The 21,994-nt window shown below is 33.1% G+C and overlaps 1 protein-coding gene and 1 long non-coding RNA gene across 51 annotated transcripts; both read left to right on the top strand.

The window, feature by feature from the left end:
• Positions 1 to 4,863: 4,863 nt before the first annotated feature.
• LOC102668294 (uncharacterized) lies at positions 4,864 to 9,065 on the top strand. 50 transcript variants are annotated; one of them, XR_005887480.1, is made up of 5 exons: positions 4,864 to 6,166; positions 6,319 to 6,568; positions 6,894 to 7,826; positions 8,235 to 8,315; positions 8,580 to 9,065. XR_005887480.1 is itself a non-coding variant. In XM_041007261.1 (4 exons), the coding sequence occupies exons 1-4, from the start codon at positions 7,788 to 7,790 to the stop codon at positions 9,035 to 9,037; spliced, it is 381 nt and encodes a 126-aa protein (XP_040863195.1). In that variant the 5' UTR covers positions 6,575 to 7,787; the 3' UTR covers positions 9,038 to 9,065. The 50 variants fall into 50 exon arrangements, 1 of the variants encoding a protein (XP_040863195.1); XR_005887481.1 differs by having other exon boundaries at positions 8,235 to 8,319; XR_005887468.1 differs by adding an exon at positions 8,031 to 8,153 and having other exon boundaries at positions 8,235 to 9,065.
• Positions 9,066 to 9,226: 161 nt separating this feature from the next.
• Positions 9,227 to 20,672, top strand: LOC121173170 (uncharacterized). Its single transcript, XR_005887487.1, has 2 exons — positions 9,227 to 10,242; positions 20,530 to 20,672. It is a non-coding gene; the product is annotated as an uncharacterized lncRNA (long non-coding RNA).
• The last annotated feature ends 1,322 nt before the right edge of the window (positions 20,673 to 21,994 follow it).

Genomic DNA, 21,994 nt, shown 5'->3' with positions numbered 1-21,994 from the left:
TTGACTTAAGTCTATCATGTAAACATTATTGATTCTAAACCCTATACGCTTTATATTTGTATCATGTCCATGTCCAAAGACACATTTTTGAGAATCAAATGATACTAGATAACCTTTATCACATAATTGACTAACACTAAGCAGGCTGTGCTTAAGACCTTCAACAAGTAGAACATTTTCAATGGAGGTTGAAGAATTTGTACTTATTTTTCCAACTCCAAGAATTCTACCTTTGTTTTTGTCACCATAAGTTACATGCCCACTTTTCTTGGGAGAGATATGTGTGAACTTTGATGCATCTCTTGTCATATGTTTTGAGCACCTGCTATCTATGTACCACTTTTCCCTCAAAGGTTCCTACAAGATCAACATTGTGACTTAGGTACCCAATCTTTATTGGGTCCTTGAGTGTTAGTGTGAACAACGAATCCTTTTGGGACCCAGATCATTTTAATATTGTTGCAATTTTTCCTAAAATAACATGTAGATATGCCATGCCCTTTTCTTCCACAGTTAAAACATGTAATGAAAGGAGAATTATATTTTTATGTGGAAGAAAAGAAATTTTTATAAAACTTTTGTTGTTTTTCTGGTTTATATCCAATCCCTGCTTTATCAAAAATACATCTTTGTTTTCCTAATATAATATCTAGGTTGTTTTTGCCACTCGAAAATTTGGCAAGTGAGTTTTTCAGATTTTTAATTTCTTTTACATATTTACTACAACATTCACATGAATTTTATTTTTCAATAGTCATAGTAGAAGCATGAACTTTATCACTTGATTTAGAGATTGACACTTCAGTCTTAAAAGGATCTAACTCTTTATTTAACTTTGAAATCTCTTTCTCTAAATCTGAAATAGTTTTCTTAGATGAAGAAACAAGTTTTGCAAGTTTAATAGGTTTGCTATGTAATTCAGCAAATGAATCTTGTAACTCATCAAAAGAAATAGATTTGTTAGAAGATGTTACCTCTTCGTCGCTTTCATAGTTTTTGCCCATTAGACATAGATTAATCACTTCTTTTTCTGAATCATCAGACGACTCTAAGTCGTTATCATCCCATGTGATGTAGGCCTTCTTTGCCTTCTTTTCTCCAATGTTCTTGTTTTCAAACTTCTCCATTCTTTTCTTAAAGATTGGACAATCAACCCTCAGATGTATGGGTTGATTGCACTCATAGCATCTTGGAGTTTGGGATGATTCTTCAATCCTTCTTTTAGGTTTGATGTTTTGTCTTCTTTGAGTTCCTCTCATCCTAAGGAATTTGTTGAATTTTTTGACAAAGAGAATAAGATCTTCATCTTCATCCAAGTCAATTGAATCTTCCTTATCATTTTCTTCTTGGATTGAAGATGAGGCTTTAAGAGCAATTCCCTTCTTCTTCTTATCACTTTATTCATGTTGATTTAATCTCAACAGTTCCATTTCGTGTTCCTGTAACTTTCCAAATAATGTAGCAAGAGACATGTTAGTTAAATCTTGTGACTCAGTAAGGGCAGTTACCTTAGGTTTCCATTCCTTGCTTAAACATCTCAATACTTTATTTATGAGATCTTCATTTGGAAAAGTTTTTCCTAAAGATGCAAGGTGATTTATTATATGAGTAAACCTCTTTTGCATGTCTTGTATACTTTCATTTGTATTCATTCTAAATAGTTCATATTCATGAGTTAATGTGTTTATCCTAGATCTTTTAACATCTGTTGTGCCTTCATGTGTTACTTGTAGGGTATCCCACATATCCTTTGCACCTTTACAATTTGATACCCTAAAATACTCATCCATTCCTAAGGCAGATGTAACTATGTTTTTGGCTTTTAAGTTATATTGCACTTGTCTTCTATCTTCCTCACTCCAATTTTCCCTAGGCTTTTCTGTTGTTGTATTTCCAGCCACCATGGTGGGTACATAAGGTCCTATTTCTATGGCTTCCCAAATGTTTAAGTCTATTGCCACAATGAAGATTTGCATTCGGGTTTTCCAGTAGTGGTAACCCTCTCCATTAAAAATATGAGGCCTATTTATTGATTTTCCTTTTGAGAATAAGAAGTTTGCTGAGGCCATTATTCTTGAAGCTTCTAAACTTTATACAAGAATAAAGCTCTGATACCACTTGTTAGACAGGTGGCCTCAGATATCTTAAGAATGGGGGGTTGAATTAAGATATCACAAACTATTTCCCCAATTAAAATTTCTATACAGTTTTTAACCCAAGTCCCAAGATTCCTTTTAAAATGAATTACTAAATAACAATTCAAATTAAACTTACTGAATAGAAATGTTGACAATAAGTAAAAGAGTTTGAGGGAAGAGAGAATGCAAACTCAGTTTTATACTGGTTTGGCAAAGTCCATTACCTACGTTTAGTCCCCAAGAAACCCGCTTGAGAGTTCCACTATCTTGTAAATTCTTTACAACTTCTGAAACACACAAGGACAACCCTTCCTTTGTGTTCAGATGCTTTACAACAAGAGACTCTCAGTCTCTTAGCCCTTTGATTAGAAAGAGAGGAAGAAGAAGATAATCTCTCTTGAAAGAGATAGATGTTTACAATGAAACACTCAATTCCTTATTGAATAACACAAGTGTTTGGCCAAGGAATGTTGGATGATAAGAGATTTTTGTTTGAGAGGATTATGCCTTTTGAGAACAGGGAAAACTCTCTTGAAAATTCGTGCCTAAGTCACCTAATTATAGGCCTTTGATGGCCATTCAAAAATCAAATGAAAAGATGTGATTGTTGGTAGATTTTCTGAAAACTCTCTACTGGTAATCGATTACAATGTTTGTGTAATCGATTACACAATTATTTTTCTTCAAAAGATGTGACTCTTCATTTGAAAATATTTGAATTCTAATGTTCAGAGCCATTGGTAATCGATTACATGTTTTGTGTAATCGATTACAAGGTTTTTCAAATTATTTTTGAACGTTATAAGCACTGGTAATCAATTACAAAGCCATGGTAATCGATTACACCTTTGAAAAACCATTTTCAGAAATATTTGGGCTACTAGTAATCAATTACTACCTTCTGGTAATCGATTACCAGAGACTAAAATGCTTTGCAAAATTTTTGTTAAGATAAAAACTCATTTGGCCAATCAGTTGTGCTTTTCAAAAACTTTTCTAAGAGTTTATCTTAATTCTTATCTTGAGATCTTTTCTTTTGCTTGACATCTTGCTTTCTTCATCCTTGAAATCCATCTTGAATGATCTTTGAAATTCCTTAGCATCATCAAAATAATTCTTGAAGCTTTGCTTCTACACAAAGCACTAATAGTAACAAGAACCCAAGTGGATTTAAAAGGGTATAATTTTAATGTTTTATTACGCAGTTTCTTTCTTTTGCTTGTTAGGAAATTTTGTATCATTATGAATATTGGTCATTATGCACCAAGTTTTTCTTTCTTTCTTTTATTTTGTTGTTCATGACCAAGTTTTTTTTTATAAAAAAATCTCTTTTATTTTAAGTCATCTACATGTTACAAATTCTTGCAAATAGAATAAGTTTGTATACTAAATAGAAGAGATAAAATATATTTTTCCTCAGGGATACATAGATTAAGCCAAAATGTTGTTAACTCTCAAATTATATCGATCAATTAAAAAAAATTCTGTAATTGAAAAATTTAGTCACTCAATTGGACATATTAGTTTGTGTATATTTATATATTGGGAACAAATGGATTTGTACTAACCAATCATATCTTTAGTCTTTTTTTTTACAATTATTGTGTAGTTAAAGGAAATTACATGCATTTCAAGCTACATATCAAGGCATTTATTTGCATCGTAAAAAATACTGTTGCAACTAACTTACCAAAATTGCAAATTATATTTTTAAAGGAAATTTAACCCACATGAAGCTCTTATGTTTAAGGCATGGTATTGTCTGGTTATCCACATGTTAATTACTGTATTTCTACATTAAGTGGTGATTTTCATGGAACTAGTAAAATTAAAACTAGTGAATAATTGTTAAGTGACATAAAACGAACTATTTTTAGAATATATATGTCAAATTATGTTAATCATTGATGATCAAAGGTATGCAAAATCTTTTGGACACAAAATTAAACTACAATTGGATGCAGTTATCAACTAGTTTTAAAAGCATCACACCATCTTGTAACATTTATATTACAATAAGAAACAAAGTTTAAAAAGATGAGAGGCTGTAACATTCCAAGATAATAACAAGAATCAAACACAGACGTGTTGAGGTAAGTAGATCCTGATAATAATAAGAATCAATTTGATTTCATTGTCACATGCATAATGAAAAAGCCAATTTTTAATCCCAAATGATTAAATATAGAGGTAGCTTACTCCTCACATAACCACGGTTTGACATTTCATTGATCAATTATTGAAGAAAGAATTGACGGAGAATTGATATTTTTTTTACTTAGCACAAGATTAATAACCAAGTTTGGATTTTATATTAGGGTAAAGCGTATGAGATATAAAATATGTTCTCTCTTATTCTAAAAAGGGACAAGAGAACACATCTTGTCTTGCCTTACCCATACTTTAATACACTCTACTTTACAGCAACCTGAAGGTTACCCATAGTTAGTGTCTTTTAACTAGTCATATCATTGATGCAAATATAGTAGTATAAATATATCATCAGATAGGGAGAGGAAAGAAAGAGAACCAACAACCACTTTCTTTAACCAGTCTCACAAACTTGCATCTAGAAGTAATTGTAGGGTCTCCCTCTCTTTTCTCTCCGTGTGTGTGTTTGTCTCCTCTCCTTTGGAGTCAAAAGCCTATAAAACCACACCTAAACTCCCTCTTGAGCCGACTTCTTAATTTGTTGCTACAAGCCAATCCTAATTCCTATTCTCCTATCACTACTAAAAAAACTCTTTTCTACGACACAGTATCTACGACAATAGTCAAAAAACCATTTTCGTTTGTATAATAGTGACAATTGTGTAAATACCATGAACATTTGAAGGACGGTTTTCGTGAAAACCGCCTTTGAATGTAGATAATTATAATTTTCCCCCTCGCGTTCCCTCATCTCTCCTCATTCGCTATTTTCTCCTCGTTCCTCCCCTCGTCTCTCCTAATTCTGCTTCTCTCATCGTTCCGCCCCCATTCCCCTCTCCTCCAGAGGAATAAAAAAAAACCCTAACCCCTCAAAACCCAAACCCTCCACCGCCTGGGCTCCTCTGTGGTTGCCATTGACGCCGACATCGGCTTCCGCAACTTCGACCTTCTCCTCAACTTGAGAACCGTGTCAACTACACCGTCATCGAGGTTCTCAAAATCGAGGCCCAAAATCCCAGCCATGTCGACAAACATGCCTTGGTTCAAGTTCCTGTAGTCGATGGCGGTGTTTCGAATCACGGTTTTTCCCAGTGTGATTGTTTCGAGAGTGAGACAGCCTCTAGTGTAGGAGTCGTTGCTTTAGGAGATCTGGTAACGGCAGCGACGCTGGTGGCAGTCGACGTCGTCGAGCTACTCATAGATGGTGGAGGAGAGGACCCAGTTTGAAACACCAAAGCATTGAGAACCCCCGTATTCTGTTCATTCTTGAACCTCTTTCAATCCTCGCAAGGTCACACTATGCCATATTTTAGCGGAACAACAATGATAATGTCGATGTTAAGGTTAAGGTATGCTCTTTCCATTCCTAGGTTTCCCTGTTTTCTTGTTTGTTGTCACCCCGCCATAACCCTACACTCTTGGCCTCTACTCTTTCACAATCCTAATGATGTCATTGTCTCATTCAATCGCATGCTTCGTGAGTGTCCTACACCACCCATCTTTCAATTTAATAAGATTTTAGGATCCCTTGTGAAGAACAAACACTATACACCGTTATTTCCCTTTCTAAGAAATTGCAATTCCCTGGCATTGTTTCCTTTAACATCGTCATCAATTGTTTTTGTCACCTCCGTCAAATCAACTTGGCTTTTTTTGTATTAGCCGACATTCTCAAAATTGGTTATCACCCCAACACCATAACCTTCAACACATCCTTAGTGGTGAGATTAAGAAAGCATTGCACTTTCATGACAAAGTGGCAGCTCAAGGATTTAAGCTAGACCAAGTTAGTTATGGGACTTTGATCAATGGATTGTATAAAATAGGACAAACAAGAGTTGAGAAGGATTGAAGGGCGGTTGATCAAGCCCGATGAGGTAACTTACAGTATAATCATTAACAGCCTATGCAATGACAAACTTGCAAGTGATGCTTGTGATCTATATTCTGAAATGGTTGTAAGGGAATTTCTCCCAATGTTGTCATTTACAATGCTTTAATATATGGTTTCTTTGCGCATCAATTGCAGGAAGTGATTGCTTTGTTTAATAAAATGAAATGGAAAGGCATCAACCCATATGTCTGTACTTTTAATAGACTGGTTGATGCATTTGGTAAGGAAGGAAAGATGAAAGAAGTTAGAAACGTGTTATTTAAAGCAGCTAGAGCCATACACCATGCCTCACAGGGGAGTGAGTCCCAATGTAAATGTCTCGCACAACTATTGTCCCAGATATGGTGAAATGATTTCTAGAGGCTTATCATAAGAGTTAAACTAGGTGAGATATGTTCTAGTTTCACATTAATTTGTTTTGAAATTTGATGATGACAAGCTGATATTTTTTCTTTTGATAGTTGAACATAAAAAAAGATGGACTATGTTATTGGCTCATTGCCATAATATTGGTGGGCTGTTAAGAATTGATATAATTATCCTTTTTCTTCCCATTTTACCATTGATATGTTTCATCTATTTTTTATGATTTTCCAGTCACTGCTTACTGTTTGTGTTTCATATCACACATCATATTGAAACTAACATAATTATTTGGGATTCTTTATCTCTTATAGTTGATTATGTTTACCCCATGGTATTGAGTGTAGATCTGCTTGGTTTGATTTTCCTGCGTATTTTCTTGGCTTTTACACAAATGGACAAGTTGAAAACAAATAAAGTTGCTAATACTTTCCTGGTGAGTCATTGTGGCATAATTAGTTGGAGCTTTTTGAAGGACTATGATTTATTTTGGTGGTAATTTTTAAGGAATGCATATTCCAGTCAAGAAAAGAGATATGAGGAATGAGATTCTTTAGAAGGCTCACATTGATTGTATGACTCTTTTCACTAACCTCTTTTCTATGGTATTTTCAAATCTATTTTGGGGTTGACTTGTTAATAGTCAAAGCTTGTGGTATCTTTATCAGTGTTAGGAAAATTATTAAGAAGCAGTTTTTCATACGACTTTATTTTGATCAAAGAGTTTGAGAAGTTATTGAAACCATAAAAGGAAAATATGGTGGGATGCAAGAAATATTTGCTATTAGGTTTCTGGTAGATAATGGTTTCTTACCTATATTTTTTCATCTGCATATATTTCTTTCTGCCTTCTAATGTTACCAAAATAGCAAACTGATTGGGCCATTTCAGCTATTTGTTTTAGAAGCCAACAAAATGCAATAGTTAATCAATTTTCTGCAATTAAGAAGGCATCAATAAATAAGTAAAAAGAAAGGACAATTTGTTATCACATCTCCTTTCTTTTATTGAGTATTTTGTTGGAATCCGCAACAGAGGATGCAGAGGACAATTTCCTAGCTTGTCTTCCCACTGATATTCTTGTTCTCTCACTTCATTGGTAAAGCCACATTATGTACCTTTTCCTCTAATAATTTACTTAAAAAATAATCTAAAAGGATGCATGTGATCAATCTGTTTTTATTATTTAATCTTTGCCTATATTTCTATGGAAAGTGATAGACAAATAATGCATTTAGTACATGCTTAATTTCAGGGAGTACATGGATCTTTGTTTGCAGGTGATCGTTAAATTAAAACAATTGTCTCTTGTATCTCTTCTAATTTAGGTGATCATTAAATTAAGTCTTTTCACAAAAGCTGTTTGCTGGTAAATATGCCAATCACTAATTATTAGTTAAGAGTTTTCTTAGATGAAAATATTTTTTTTATGGAAAGATGAAAATAAATTAAAAACAATGATTACTAATTTTTTAATAATGCAGATGGGATATTACAACAATTGACCAGCTACCAAATTACATGAAGGCATGCTTTAGAGTCCTCTATAATCTCACAAATGAAATATTCCCAAATTTATTGAAGTTCGTTGCATGAAGCTTGATCAAGTAGTACAATTTTTGCTCAACATAAATTCTATGAAATATTTCTGCTGCCATTTTTTTTTACTTCTTTGTTTCAATTTTTAGATTGGACATGTGACCAAATCTGGAGAAATAGTAGGACCTCGTGTCTTGGAGCATATCATTGACGTTGTTTTGTATTTGGAAGTTGGTACCTTGTTACACTCTTATTTCTTTGGTTAGTTGTTAATTGATAAAGTTGATTTGTGTCCATCATTAGAGAATGTTACTGCATAAGTTGGTACCTTAATAAGAATAATTGCTAATTACTTTTTACAATATTACATTTCAACAAAATGTGTTGTTTTATTTGTAACTTTTTTTTTCTGCATATTACATGGAGTTGGGCTGTTGAAATCACTGGATTTCATTTCAATTTTCTCCATGCTAATTGCTCATATTAATGCTCAGGGCGAGAAGTTTTCTCCATATCGAATGCTTCGAGCTTTAAAAAAATCAGTTTGGATCCACCGATGAGGTATGCTATGACTATTGCATATTACATTTAAGATCTATGTTTTCTTAGGTTGTAACTATTTTGTTTCTACTTTTGCCAATACTCTTATATAAATATCACGAACGATGTGTACTACTAGCATTGATTTCTTGCTCATTTCTTTCAGTACATGTCATTGATTTCTTTCTTGTTTCTTTTGGTCTATCTCTGTTATGGTTAGTATCTTTCTGTGATGTTTAATTTTGATAGTGTGTATATAGCAGCAGCAAGCAGGCCCAAAATATTTAAGGGGTCCGAATGCGGGCTCGGGGAAAGTGGGTATCCGAAATACGCGAGCAAAGAAGAACCGGATCTGGCTCGTATATATGAAAAAATGAATATGCCAAAGTGCCTTCTTGAGTTAAAATATTGAAATCGGATCTGGCTCGCCTTTTTATGCATACATTTTTTTAGTTTTTCATGCATGTTTCTTTGAATTTTTTTTTAAAATACTATAAGAGTGAACCTGAAACAAAAACATTTTGTAGTTTTCTGTCAATATTTATTTATATTTTGAAAAAAAAACATATTATAGTTAAATTGAATTTATAAAATTTAATGTTTACAATTTTATTACCACGTTTTTTAATTGATTCAAGATTTTGAAATTTAATGTTTACAATATTTACTTATATTTTGAAATTTTTTTCCCTTTGTTTAATTGATTCCACCTTTTTTAAAGTGTATACATCTCTTTTAAATATAGCATACTATTCTTAAAAATCAATCTATGGCTAGCAAGGAGTTTTTCTATTATATTATTATTATTTAGTTATTATTCTTTAATACATTATAGAAAGAGTTAAATTACAATATATAAAAGTTATAGTTATTTAGAAATTTAATATTACAAAATTAAATAAAAATAATAGTAATACATGATTTTTTACATATTATACAAATGATAAAATAATTAATTGAAATTAAATCATTCTCCATAAACACATGACAATATCAAGTAATATATACTTGATTCCTTTTAAAATAATACATATAGTCTTAAAGTAATTTTACGGTGTTGTGAATGTTTTTAATTAAAAAAAATTATAAAAATTTCTTTATAAAATAATATACCAATTCTCTAGATTTAAAAAACACATGACATGAACTGAAGCCTTTAAATTGTCAAATTTATCTTTTATAATGGATTGCTGGCATATTAGCTTACAGCAAGACGAAAAGATTCTTCTACATCTACTATGTGTTTAAGATACTTATTTCAATGGTTTGCGAAGGAAACGTTCCTTGCCTCAGTCTAGCTTACGTTGTAAGTCTTCACTATTTCCCTCAAATGAAAATAACATAAAATTAAGCGTAGTTTTTTTTACAGCTAAAGGTAAGTGTAGTTTTTTTTTACAGCTAAATGTTTATGCACACTTTTTATTCATAGAGAATTTTGTACTTTGAAAATACAACATGAACTGGAGCCTTTAAATTGTCAAATTTATCTTTTATAATGGACTACTGGCATATTAGCTTACAGCAGGACGAAAAGATTCTTCTACATCTACTGTGTTTAATATACTTATTTCAATGGTTTGCGAAGGAAGCGTTCCTTGTCTCAGTCTAGCTTACATGGTAAGTCTTCACTATTTCCCTCAAATGAAAATAACGTAAAATTAAGCGTAGTTTTTTTTACTGCTAAAAGTAAGTGTAGTTTTTTTTTTTTACAGCTAAATGTTTATGCACACTTTTTATTCATAGAGAATTTTGTACTTTGAAAATACATAATTTCTTAGTTTGTAATTTCTTTGCATCTTTTATTAACACACTGTATGTGATTCCCAAGATAGATTGATAGTTACTTGCTCCAGCTGAAGTGATTGTTGGGGATAGTTACTGCTTTTTTGGATTGGATCAAAATTTTGTGTCATAAACTTAAAGTAGTAGTCCTTCAGTGTTGGTTGGCAGTCCTACTAAGAGTTTTATGGAAAATGAATGAGCTATTCATTTGTTTGAGATCACATTGGAAAAGTGGGCCTTCTGCTCCCAGTCACCATTTATTTGAACCTATCTAGTTTTATTTTCTTTAGTTTGTGAAGCTTTCTAGGTTTTAAATTGGTTTCAGTTAAAGATAATTATTGGCTTTTAACACATCATTGTTGTTAGTGTTAATGAATTTCTAGATAAAAAAAACTTAAGGGATATTGTACCTGCTGAAGTTAGGGATGTTGAGATGAAAATTGAATTTTTTAATGATAATATTTTCATTATTTTAATTTTTAAAAAAAATATATTCTAAGAAGGTTCTAAAAAATCCAACTTAGAAGGATACTCTTTTAAGACGGTTTTTAGGAAAATCGTCTTAAAATCCTCAAATTTTTAACATTTTTTTTTCTTTTTTAAAAAAGACTTTCTAAGACGATTTTTCAGATAAGCGTCTTAGAAAGTAAACTTTCTAAGATGATTTTTTAGAATACTATCTTAGAATCTTAACTAAGTTTCAAATGTTTTTTTTTAAAAAAAAAATGATTCTAAGACTGTTCTTTAAAGAACCGTCTTAGAATCATTTTTTCTAAGACGGTTTTTAACTAACAACCGTCTTAGAAATGTATCTTTTTCTAAGACGGTTTTTTGTGGAAACGTTATTAAAAGTCTTAGACTTTCAATGACGTTGGCTTCAATGGTGACTTTCAATGAACCGTCTTTGAATATGTGTTACAACCGTCATAGAAGGCCTTTTTGTAGTAGTGTATCCTTTTACATAACTCTAAAGTAAGAATCAAGAAGGCTATAGTGTCTTCCTATGACTCAAAGTCTAAATACTTTTCCCAGAGGAAGTACATGGTATTAAGATAAAGTCAAAAAAAGAATATCACAATGTATTTGATCTTGGCACCCTTAAGTTGGAATTTGATAGAGGTGATTGTACAAATGAGGTTCCTAAGTTGAACCAACAAAGTTTGAGGAACAATTAACTTCACTAACGAAAGAGGTTGAGAGTTTGAGCCAACAAAAAAATGTAGACAAAGGATCAAACTGAATGTTTTGATGATGCCAAAGGTTCACATGCGTCTCAAAGCTTTAATCAAGACAAAGAAATTAAAGATATTTAGGATGGATGATCAAGACAAGTCTCTAGTCTTAGAAAGGGTATATTAAATAGGAGGGGAATTCCAATTGAAGTAGCAAAAGGTTTGGCCAAGAAATTTAAGTTAAAAAGTATTTTACAAGAAATTTACTCTCTGGTAATCGATTACTAGAGGATGTAATCGATTACCAGTGGCCAAAATTGATTTACAACAGCTATTAAAATTTGAATTCAAAATTTGCATTGTGTAATCGATTACACATATATGGTAATCGATTACCAACAGTTACTTAATGTTTTAATTCAAATTTTAAAGCTTGTAATCGATTACACACATACTGTAATCAATTACCAAAGGAGATTTTCAGAAAATATTCTCAACAGTCACATCTTTTTGTGTGGTTCTTGAATGGCTATCAAAGGCCTATATATATGTGACTTGAGACACGAATTTGCGAAGAGTTTTTTTCAGAACAAAAAGGTCTTATCCTCTTAAAAAGCAAAATCGTTTTATCCTCTTACAAATTCCTTGGCCAAAACTCTTGTGATTCAATAAGGAATTATTTGAGTGCTCAAATTGTTCAATTTATCTCTTTCAAGAGAGATTTCTTCTTTTCTTCTTCTTCATTCTGAAAAGGGATTAAGAGACTGAGGGTCTCTTGTTGTGAAATAATTCTAAACACAAAGGAAGGATTGTCCTTGTGTGTTTAGAACTTGTAAAAGGAATTTACAAGATAGTGGAACTCTCAAGCGGGTTGCTTGGGGACTGGACGTAGGCACAAGGGTGTGGTCGAACCAGTATAAATCTGAGTTTGTACTTTCTCTTCCCTTAAACTCCTTTATTTATTATTGTTTTATATTCATATTCAAATTGTTCTATTTGAATCAATATTTAAGAAATTCATTATTAAGGGAATTTATAACTTGAATAGAAAGTTAAATAGAATTTTAATTGGAGAAATAATTTGTAATATCTTAATTCAACCCCCCCTTCTTAAGATATCTGAGGTCACTTGTCAAACAAAAAAGAATCTAGAACTTCAAGTTGAAAGCCAGACACATGAAGTTAAGCATCTAACCTTGAAGAAAAGCCATAGGAACTTACAAGGTGCACACCAAGCCGGAGTCAAATAGAAGACGACATGCAACGAGTCATCTATTCAACAGAAATTAATCAGAAAAGAAAAGTCAGCTCTCTCCATTGATTTATTCACACATATATGAGAAAATAACAGAACAAAAGCACAACAAGGTACATTTAAAAATCCGTATCAACGTCAAATGCTAGAAATCATAATAAAAAAATACAGAGAACACAATATATAGTAAATTCTATCAAGAGAAGGCAATTGTGAAAATTAAAAGCTAAATCAAAGAGAAAAAGTATATAGGGAATGAAAGGTTTTATCAATTGAATATCGAATACACATTCATTATAAAAAGAGACGAATGATTGCATCTCTAAGAAAGTCTCTTAGGTCCAAAGCTTGATATAGAATAAAGCTATGTTTATGGCCACTCTTCGGTGTTCTGTTCATGGCTTTTTCAGGGGAATTGCTATCTCTATTAAGCAAAAAAAAAAAATGGGCAGGACTTGCTGCATTCTTAATTTGTTCTATCATTTTTGCATACAACTTTTTCTATTTTGAAGAATTTCCCATCCTCCACTTATCTTTGAAAATAAATTACTTCCTTTTCCTATCAAATAATCGATCTTACCCAACTATTACATTAAACCCCCCACTTGATCAGGAAAAATAAAACACACCTATTTCCCCCCTAAAACTGAACTCAATTTAATGAATCTTTTAGAAACAAACAAGGTAATAAATTAATAATGAATCACCAAAGAAAAATCCAATTCAGAATCAACAAAACAAGGAAAATCAATAGCCAATGTCATAGACTCCACAGTAATTCCCACTCAGTCCAAGCACCACTCACTAAACACTCACCACTAAATTCACTAAATCCCAGAAAAATAAAACCCTCAAACTTTCTCCCCAGTCCAAAATTAGAAACCCTACATGAACCCCTAATCACAAGCACCAGCATGATCAAAGCCATTAAAATCCAAAATTTCCACTTCACTCACCTCATCAGACTCAAAATCCTTCCCTCCCATGATCTGAATCTTGCTAATCAAACCCGCATGGTCTCTCGTAACGTCAGTCATAAACACTCAGATCACCAAAGCTGCAAACAAAACAAAGAGAAAAAAAACTCTTTTCTCTGGAGTCCAAAATTAGAAACCCTACATGAACCCCTAACCACAAAAATCCACATGATCAAAAGCATAAAAATTCAAACTTTCCACTCCCTCGCCTCATCATACTCAAAATCCCTTCCTCCCATGATCTGATTCTTGCTAATCAAACCTTGCATGGCATGTCTTGTAGCATCACTCATAAACACTCACATAACATGACCAAAGCCATAAACGAAACCTAGAAAAAATAAAATAATAATAATAATAAGAAGAAAACCTCAAACTTTCCTCAGAATTAACAAGGACAACGTCGAAAGGAGTTGCAAAATGATTCAACATTGTACTTTTAGTTATTACTACATATAAAAAATCAAACGACACAGAATGTAAGAGAGAGAGAGAGGGTCCTACGACCGAGGAGAGGGAGTGTTGAAAGGAGGGGAGGAGGAAGAGTGGAGAGGAAGCAATGGCGGCAGCGATGGTGGCGAAGAGAGAGGATTTGGATGGGAATGAGGGAAGAAGATAGTGTGGTATCTGTGAAGGGCACAAATGGGGGAGGAGGGGGAAAAGAATGCGAAAAAACCTAGTGACTTAGACAGCTAGGCTTGTCGTGATATGTTTTGGGAAATTTCAGTTTCCCAGGGATTCCCATTTTGTCAATATAATCCATCAGAAATGTCAACTTTCTGATGGAATAATAGATCGTGAGTAACATCCGTCCGTTTTTTAGTAATTTCTAACGGAAACTTTTCCTTCGGTAAATTCTGTGGGAAAATTCAAAATTTTCGATAAAATATTTTCCATGGGAAAAATTCCGTCCGAAATAAATTTTTATCTTGTAATGGTAAATGCTACATCTAAAAAGCATATCCAATATAAGTTCTAGTGAATCTCGAAATCAAAAGTATTAGAATAGAAGTTAGGATTGTAAAACCAGAAGAAATAAAAAACATAGGAAGAATGAAGGAGAAAAGAAAATATTAGAATATTGATGATAAATGATATGATATTTGTTCATGTGTCTCAAAATTGAAGTTCTCAATTTCAAACATATTTCATTCATAATTTTTTTCCCATTAACAAATATTGGTAAATAACATTCAATTCTCAAATCAATTGAATCAAATTAACATAAATATCTAATAAAATCATTTAATCATAAATACAATTATTTATAACTTTTAAAATAAGATATTATGAAAGAAAAAAATTATTAGAAAGGAGAATAAAATATTTTCTGTGGAAAGAGAAAAAAAGAAACAATCATATCTTTACAATAAAGACTATAAAAAACACTTAAATATCATTATTTATTTACATAGTCAAATCCCCTAAATAAAATAATTACTCTAAATATATGTATATATTAATATTTAAATATTTTCTTTTTATATAATTTATATATTCATATAAATGAAAATTAAGAAAAGTAAGGGGAACAAGTCACTTCGTCCCTTATTATTGGCGCTATTCCCTTGATAATCAACAAGTCAAGGTCATTAAGATCAATTGAACAATCTCCTCCTCCTCCTCCTCCTCCTAGTTGTTGATAGGACACTTATGTGACAATGGATTAAATAAAGTGAAATATTAAAAGTGTGTTAATAAAAATTGAGGATGAGACCTTCTATATGATGACAAGGCAACAAAGAGTGTTAATTACACAATTTATTTTAATATAAAATTCATAAAATTTTAATATGAAAAATGTTATTTTTTTATTCTGGTTATAAAAAATAATTGAATTCCATAAATTAATGTGTAAATTATATGTAATTGGTTTTAATATATAAATTATTATTAATCAAATTATATAAATCAATATAATTGCATAAAAATGATATATAATCAAGAAAGGTACTTAAATTTATATGTAAATATTTGTATAAATTATTTTATTATGTAATACAAATTATGTACATTATTTTAGTATTTAAATTTTACTGTTTTTTATTCTATTACATATGAAAATGAATTCACATAATTTATATTCAAATTGAAATGATTCCTAATATAATAAAAATATGTATAATTTACATATATGTAATTTAATAGTGGGCAATTGCCCAGTTATTGTATAAAAGGTCATTGGTTCAATTCTTACCTAGATATTTTTTATTTTTTTACTTGGCTTAATCCCTTTTCACATCAGCCTCATGTCAACACCTTACATAAATATCACATAAGCACCAACATATCACATCAAAACTGACTTTGGATTATCAACTACTGATGAAAGGACCAAAGTTGGTGATTCTGAAAAGAAAAAAAAGAGAACAAAATGTCTTGATTTAGAAATGGGGAACCAAATTGCATATTAGAAATTATAGAGAGACCAAAAATTCCAATTTAACCTACATAATTAAAGTTCATTTTTTTGAATGAAAGATGCTTATATCATTTCAATAATAATCAAGGCATCAATATAATCAAGTATGACATGAAAATGATGCAAACTAGCAAATAATTTAGATGCTCGTGTGACAGATGGTGAACAACTTGATTAGCTTGTCAACATATTTAACGAAAAGAGGTGTTTGTGACATGACTGATCATATGGGCCTTACAAGATTTAACAATATAACCATCATTCAATTTCCATCTAAGACCTTGTTTAACCATCCCCCGTGAAGAATAGATGCTACGTCATGTGAAGCTTAGGTTGTGACCCAATATAGCCTTCAAGAAATCCTCATTATATAGGGAAGTATTTAGTTATGAATACTCAAGTTACAATGGCATCTTAATCGAAGCAAAACTTCCAACCTTGCTTCCTTAACATGGCCAAGTTAAAGTCATATAGATGTCGAAATCCCAATCCTCCAAATTCCTTCCTCATAGATATTGTCCCAATTGATTCAATTCCCCAAGTAGCATTATTGTTTGAACCCCACCAAAAGAAGTTTAGCATTTTCTAGATATCATCTCTCAAAGAAGAGGGCAATAGAAAGGTGCTCATGCAATAGGATGAAAATGCTTGAGCCATAGATTTGATGAAAACCTCTCTTCTTGCCTTTGAAAGGAGCGAGTAGAAAGGAGTTGTTAGCATCATTAATTTTCTTGTCCAGGTGGTTGATTGTAACTTGGACATCAACATCTCTTTTAGAAAAAGCTTACTAAAATACGAGTTGCAACATAATAGAGGTCACCATGAAAGTGCATCATAACTCCAACTTTATGATGATAGAGATGAGAAATAATATTCTTTTTCTTCCTAGCATTTTTTGTGTAGAAAATACTCAGAGTCTCCATCATGCATCTAGTAAGATTTTTACCTTTCTTTCTAGAAATGTTCTTCTTGCTCATAGTGAATTCAGATAGCATGCAACTAAAATAGGGTTATCCTTTTGTCTACAAATTTCCAAATTTGCCTTTCGTTGATTTATTTAACGTCTAAAGCAAGTACAAGAATGCCTTCCTTAAATGTCTATCTCATCCACATAGGTATGAAGTTTTGAGATGATATCCTTGTTGGCCAAGAGGTGAAGGGTACCATGGACAATATTAGAAATCTCTCCCTCTTCCAACAAAGAGTTTTCAAAATGAAATCTATTAGCCTTTTGAGTTTGAGAGTGAGAGTTTAACTTCAAGAGGATAGGAAGATTATTAGACCGGCAAGATATAGCATTGGTTAGACAAGAATTAGAGAAATTTCCAATCTAGTTTGATATAACTAGGGCATGTTCAAGCTTCTCTAGTATTTCATTTGGGGAGCCTTTTCTTTTAATCCAAGTGTAAGGATATCCTAGGAGACGAATGCCAATCAAATTGGAATCAACATATGCTTCTCTGAATTCAAACATGAGAGAGTTAGGGTGGGTATTGCAACCCTTTTTTTCTCATCATGGGATAATAGGTCATTGAAGTCCCCCATGATGCACCAAGGGAGAGTTTTATCACAGGAAAGAGTTCTCAAAAGGTCCCAAGATTCCCTTCATCTAGATATTCTAGGGAATCAATAATAGCCAGTGAAACGCCAGCTAGGGCTACCAAGAATTGAGACCGTTACGTTGATGAAATTTTGCAAAAACTTAATTAAAGAACAATGGGTTGTCCAAGCCTCGACAGTTCCAAGCTACAAGACTCATGACTCATGACTAGCCTAGCTGCCAGGTTCTGCCAATAAAAATGATCTACTATTGTTGTTGTTTATGGTGAGACATGGTTGAGTTTGTTGGAGCTTTGGTCGGAAATGATGGTGGAGTTTTCAGTCTCCGTGCAATAACTTCCTTTCTTTTTTATCTAACAGAATCAAATCAATTTCCATACTGTCTTCAATTGGATATTGTTTCCTGATATACCTAATTGTGGGAATAAAAGGTGACGATTTTTAAAAAGAGACAGGAGCAACTCATTCCTTTTTAAGTCATATGCATGCAATGCCCCATGATTAGTGTGATCTACACTATTTTTGATAGTCGTAGTAGAATTGTCGAGCTTTTAATTATGAGCCTTGAACCCTCAATTGCTGGTGGTTCCCTCTTCACGAAGCAACTTCGTGTTAGGTCTAGACGACCACTCTTCTCATCTATCATGGATTTTGATGAATAACATTAAGTATAAATTACTAATGTTCTAATGAGTTTTTGACAAGTGGACAGGATCAAATATAAAAGGAATTAACAATACTTTGTATCGTCCAAGATAAATTGCTTTGTTTACTATCTATCCAGTGCCCAATGCGTTAAAATCAAAAGGCATCCACTCTTTATGATAATAAATGTTATACACTGCATTTTGGTTATTCCACATGTGATGGTGGTTTGGCAAGCGTACCAAGTGTTTGTAATAGATAATGGTAAAAGGGTTGTCATATCCATAGGTGATGGAAGCTTTCTTGTGGGGTTTCTATGGAGGCTGGATCATTGAGCTTCAATGAGGTCCTTTAATGGTGATTTTCCACCATGGAGATGCAGCGGAAGACAAAGGAGAAGAGGTGAGAGGAGGCGCCAGGGAATAAGCCATGGAAGAAGGAGCTTCACCACCAAGATGAGCCTTGGATAAGAAGCTTGGAAGGATGCTTCAATGGAGGAAAAGAAAGAGGGAGAGAAAGAGAGAGGGGGGGGGGGGGGGAGCACGAAATTGAAGGAATAAAAGAGGGAGAGATGTTGAACTTTGAGTTGTGTCTCACAAGACTCTCATTCATCAAAGTTACAACAAGTGTTACACATGCTTCTATTTATAGACTAGGTAGCTTCCTTGAGAAGATTTCTTGAGAAAACTTCCTTGAGAAGTTTCTTTGCGAAAACTTCCTTGAGAAGCTAGAGCTTAGCTACACATACCCCTCTCATAACTAAGCTCACCTCATTGAGAAGCTTCCTTAAGAAGATTCCTAAAGAAGCTAGAGCTTAGCTACACATACCTCTCTAATAGTTAAGCTCACCTCCTTGAGATGAGAAGCTAGAGCTTAGCTACACACCCCCTATAATAGCTAAGCTCACCCCCATGACAAAATACATGAAAATACAAAAAAAAGTCCTTACTACAAAGACTACTCAAAATGCCTCGAAATACAAGGCTAAAATCCTATACTACTAGAATGGCCAAAATACAAGGCCTAAACGAAGGAAAAAACCTATTCTAATATTTACAAAGATAAGCGGGCTCATACTTAGCCCATGGGCTCAAAATCTACCCTAAGGCTCATGAGAACCCTAGGGCCTTCCCTTGGATCTCTGGCCCAATCTACTTGGAGTCTTCTATCCAATGCCCTTGTGGGGTAGGATTGCATCAATAGGGATTGGTAGATATTATGATAATTTATACTATTTTAATGAAAACCCCTAAACAAACTAAATACAAATGTATAAAAGTTCATTTTTGCAAATTTTCATAATAGAAATAAATAAATAAATAAAGTGAGCAAGTTGCACAAGTGAGAAATTGACTGGAAGAAAGCTTTGAGATCGAATCTCACCTATTTAACCATCATGCAATCTTTAGATTATACATACATGATTCTTATATATTCAATGTTATTGGATTTATGGATTCATTTCATGTGAATTCCTCAACTATGAAAATTATAAGGATTTCAAGATCAACAACCAATTCCTTGATCATCAACTCAAAACACTTGCATTAAATTCAAGAATCTTAACAACCATCAATTCTAACTTTATTCCTAGCAATTATAACCATTGGGTGACTTAATTGAGATTTGTATTTGGATAATACTTCCCAGTTAGAATCCAAACCCTGAATCATGAAATGAGCGATCAATTCATCTCAAGCATTAAATTCAAAATCAATTCACTAACACTGATATATATATATATATATATAAAAGATTACAAAAGTGTTTGACAGATTACATCCAATCCTATTAGCAAGAGGATTAGTTACTCATGGTAGTGAGAGTGATTCTATACAATGAATGCATGAGAGAAGGGCTTGGAAAGCGATCATCTGTCCCTAGATTCTCGATCCTTGCTCTCTCTCATGTGAAGCTCTTGTTAGTCGATGAATACGACTAACTTTTGTATATAAAACTTGTGTAAATTGTATCAAACTCCTCCAATTTATGGTTATTTTGTAGTGTTGTAATTACTTTTGTTAAAGATAGGTAATAAATACATAGTACTCCTATTTTGTATGTTTAATAATCATTTCCTCTCAATTTCAGGTTAATTAGGCAAGTTTGTGAAGTGCTGATTTTCATCCTCTCGCTAAGCCAATCTTTTGGCTCAGCGAGCCATCCGCTGAGCGCAACACTCCTCAGTTGAGCGCGAGGATGAATTTGGAAGAAGGATGAGCTGTGCATGTTCACTGAGCGAAGGGTCATCCTACTAAGCGCGCCGCTTCAATTCATCCACTGAGCGAGAAAAGCACGCGCTAAGCCGAAATCCACTAATGCGCACTGATCAGTCCATAGTCGCGCTAAGCGCACTAGCACAAACAAAGCCACCTATTTAAGCCTGAAATCAGATTTTGGAGAGGATTTTGGCCATTTTCTCGAAGAGCTTTTGCATGTGAGAGATTCTAGAGAGGGAAGGGTCTGAATCCAAAGAGTTTTGAGAGATTTTGCTGTGCAAAGACCTGAAGAGAACAAAGCTTGAAGAGGAAGTCGTCCTGAGAGCTTGAGATGAGTTTGTGAGTGATTGTGAGGTTCTAGAGGTGGAGGAGACATCCCCACTACTTGTATTTCTTCAATCCTTCATTTTTCTCTTCTCTTTGTTGTAAAGGAAGCTTCCTAGATATGGATAGCTAAATCCTCTGTTGGTTCTTCCTTGTAGGTACTTGATGTAAATACTTGTATATCTATTTAATGATGTTTTATGTGTTCTCTGTGCTATCAGTACGCCATTTCAGTGTGCTTTTACCTTGATCACGTAGATGCATGCTTTGTTAGGATAATTCAACAGTGGAAATTGGTTTGATTCTTAGAACTTGATAGGACATGGCTAGTTTATCGTATTATCACGAGGGATCGGGGCACGGTAACCTAATTGTTTGTATGTTTGTCTTAATGTGATTCTGATCGAGTTTAGTCCAACAAGAGCAATCTGAGGATGATGCTTGATCGGGATTAGGCTAGACTTTCATGAGGAATCAGGGTTTAGCATTTCAGGAGACACCATAGAACACATGAGCATTGTTAAGTAGAGAATATCCTTTTAACATCAGGCACATAATAGGAAGACCAATGTGTTGTCTACTTGTCTTTACACATCATTACTCACGTGATTTTCCTTTTAATAGTTAGTTTACATACCTGTGCATAGTCGACACATCTCTTTTCATACTAGACACCAATTCGCTGAATATAGCTTTACCAAGTAACATAAGTTCCCTGAGAGTTTGATACTCGGTTCTTACCATTTTATACTACTTGCGCGATCCGGTGCACTTGCCGGGTTCGAACAAGTTTTTGGCACCGTTGCCGGGGAACTTCTTTCTATTTGGAAAGTTAGTTCAGTCCTAGGTTTCTATTCTTTATTCTTTGATAAACTGTGAATATTTACTTTCAATTCATATTTGTTTTCCTCTTGAACTGGATAACCGTTGTTGTTGTTAGTGTTTTATATGCATAGATCTCCCACAGGCAATTTAGTTCCTCTAGACATGGAGATTGAAGCTATGTTGAGAAG

Source organism: Glycine max, chromosome 12, assembly GCF_000004515.6.
Source record: "Glycine max cultivar Williams 82 chromosome 12, Glycine_max_v4.0, whole genome shotgun sequence".
In the NCBI taxonomy this organism is placed as follows: Eukaryota; Viridiplantae; Streptophyta; class Magnoliopsida; order Fabales; family Fabaceae; genus Glycine; species Glycine max.
The sequence above is the reverse complement of the archived record's forward strand: the minus strand, read 5'-3'. Positions and strand labels throughout refer to the sequence as shown.

Coding starts and splice junctions, on each gene's coding strand:
- LOC102668294 (XM_041007261.1), top strand. CDS start 7,788: ATGCTTAATTTCAGGGAGTACATGGATCTTTGTTTGCAG. Junction 7,827..8,234: donor ACATGGATCTTTGTTTGCAG/GTGATCGTTAAA, acceptor TTCAATTTTTAG/ATTGGACATGTGACCAAATC. Junction 8,347..8,579: donor GTTACACTCTTATTTCTTTG/GTTAGTTGTTAA, acceptor ATTAATGCTCAG/GGCGAGAAGTTTTCTCCATA.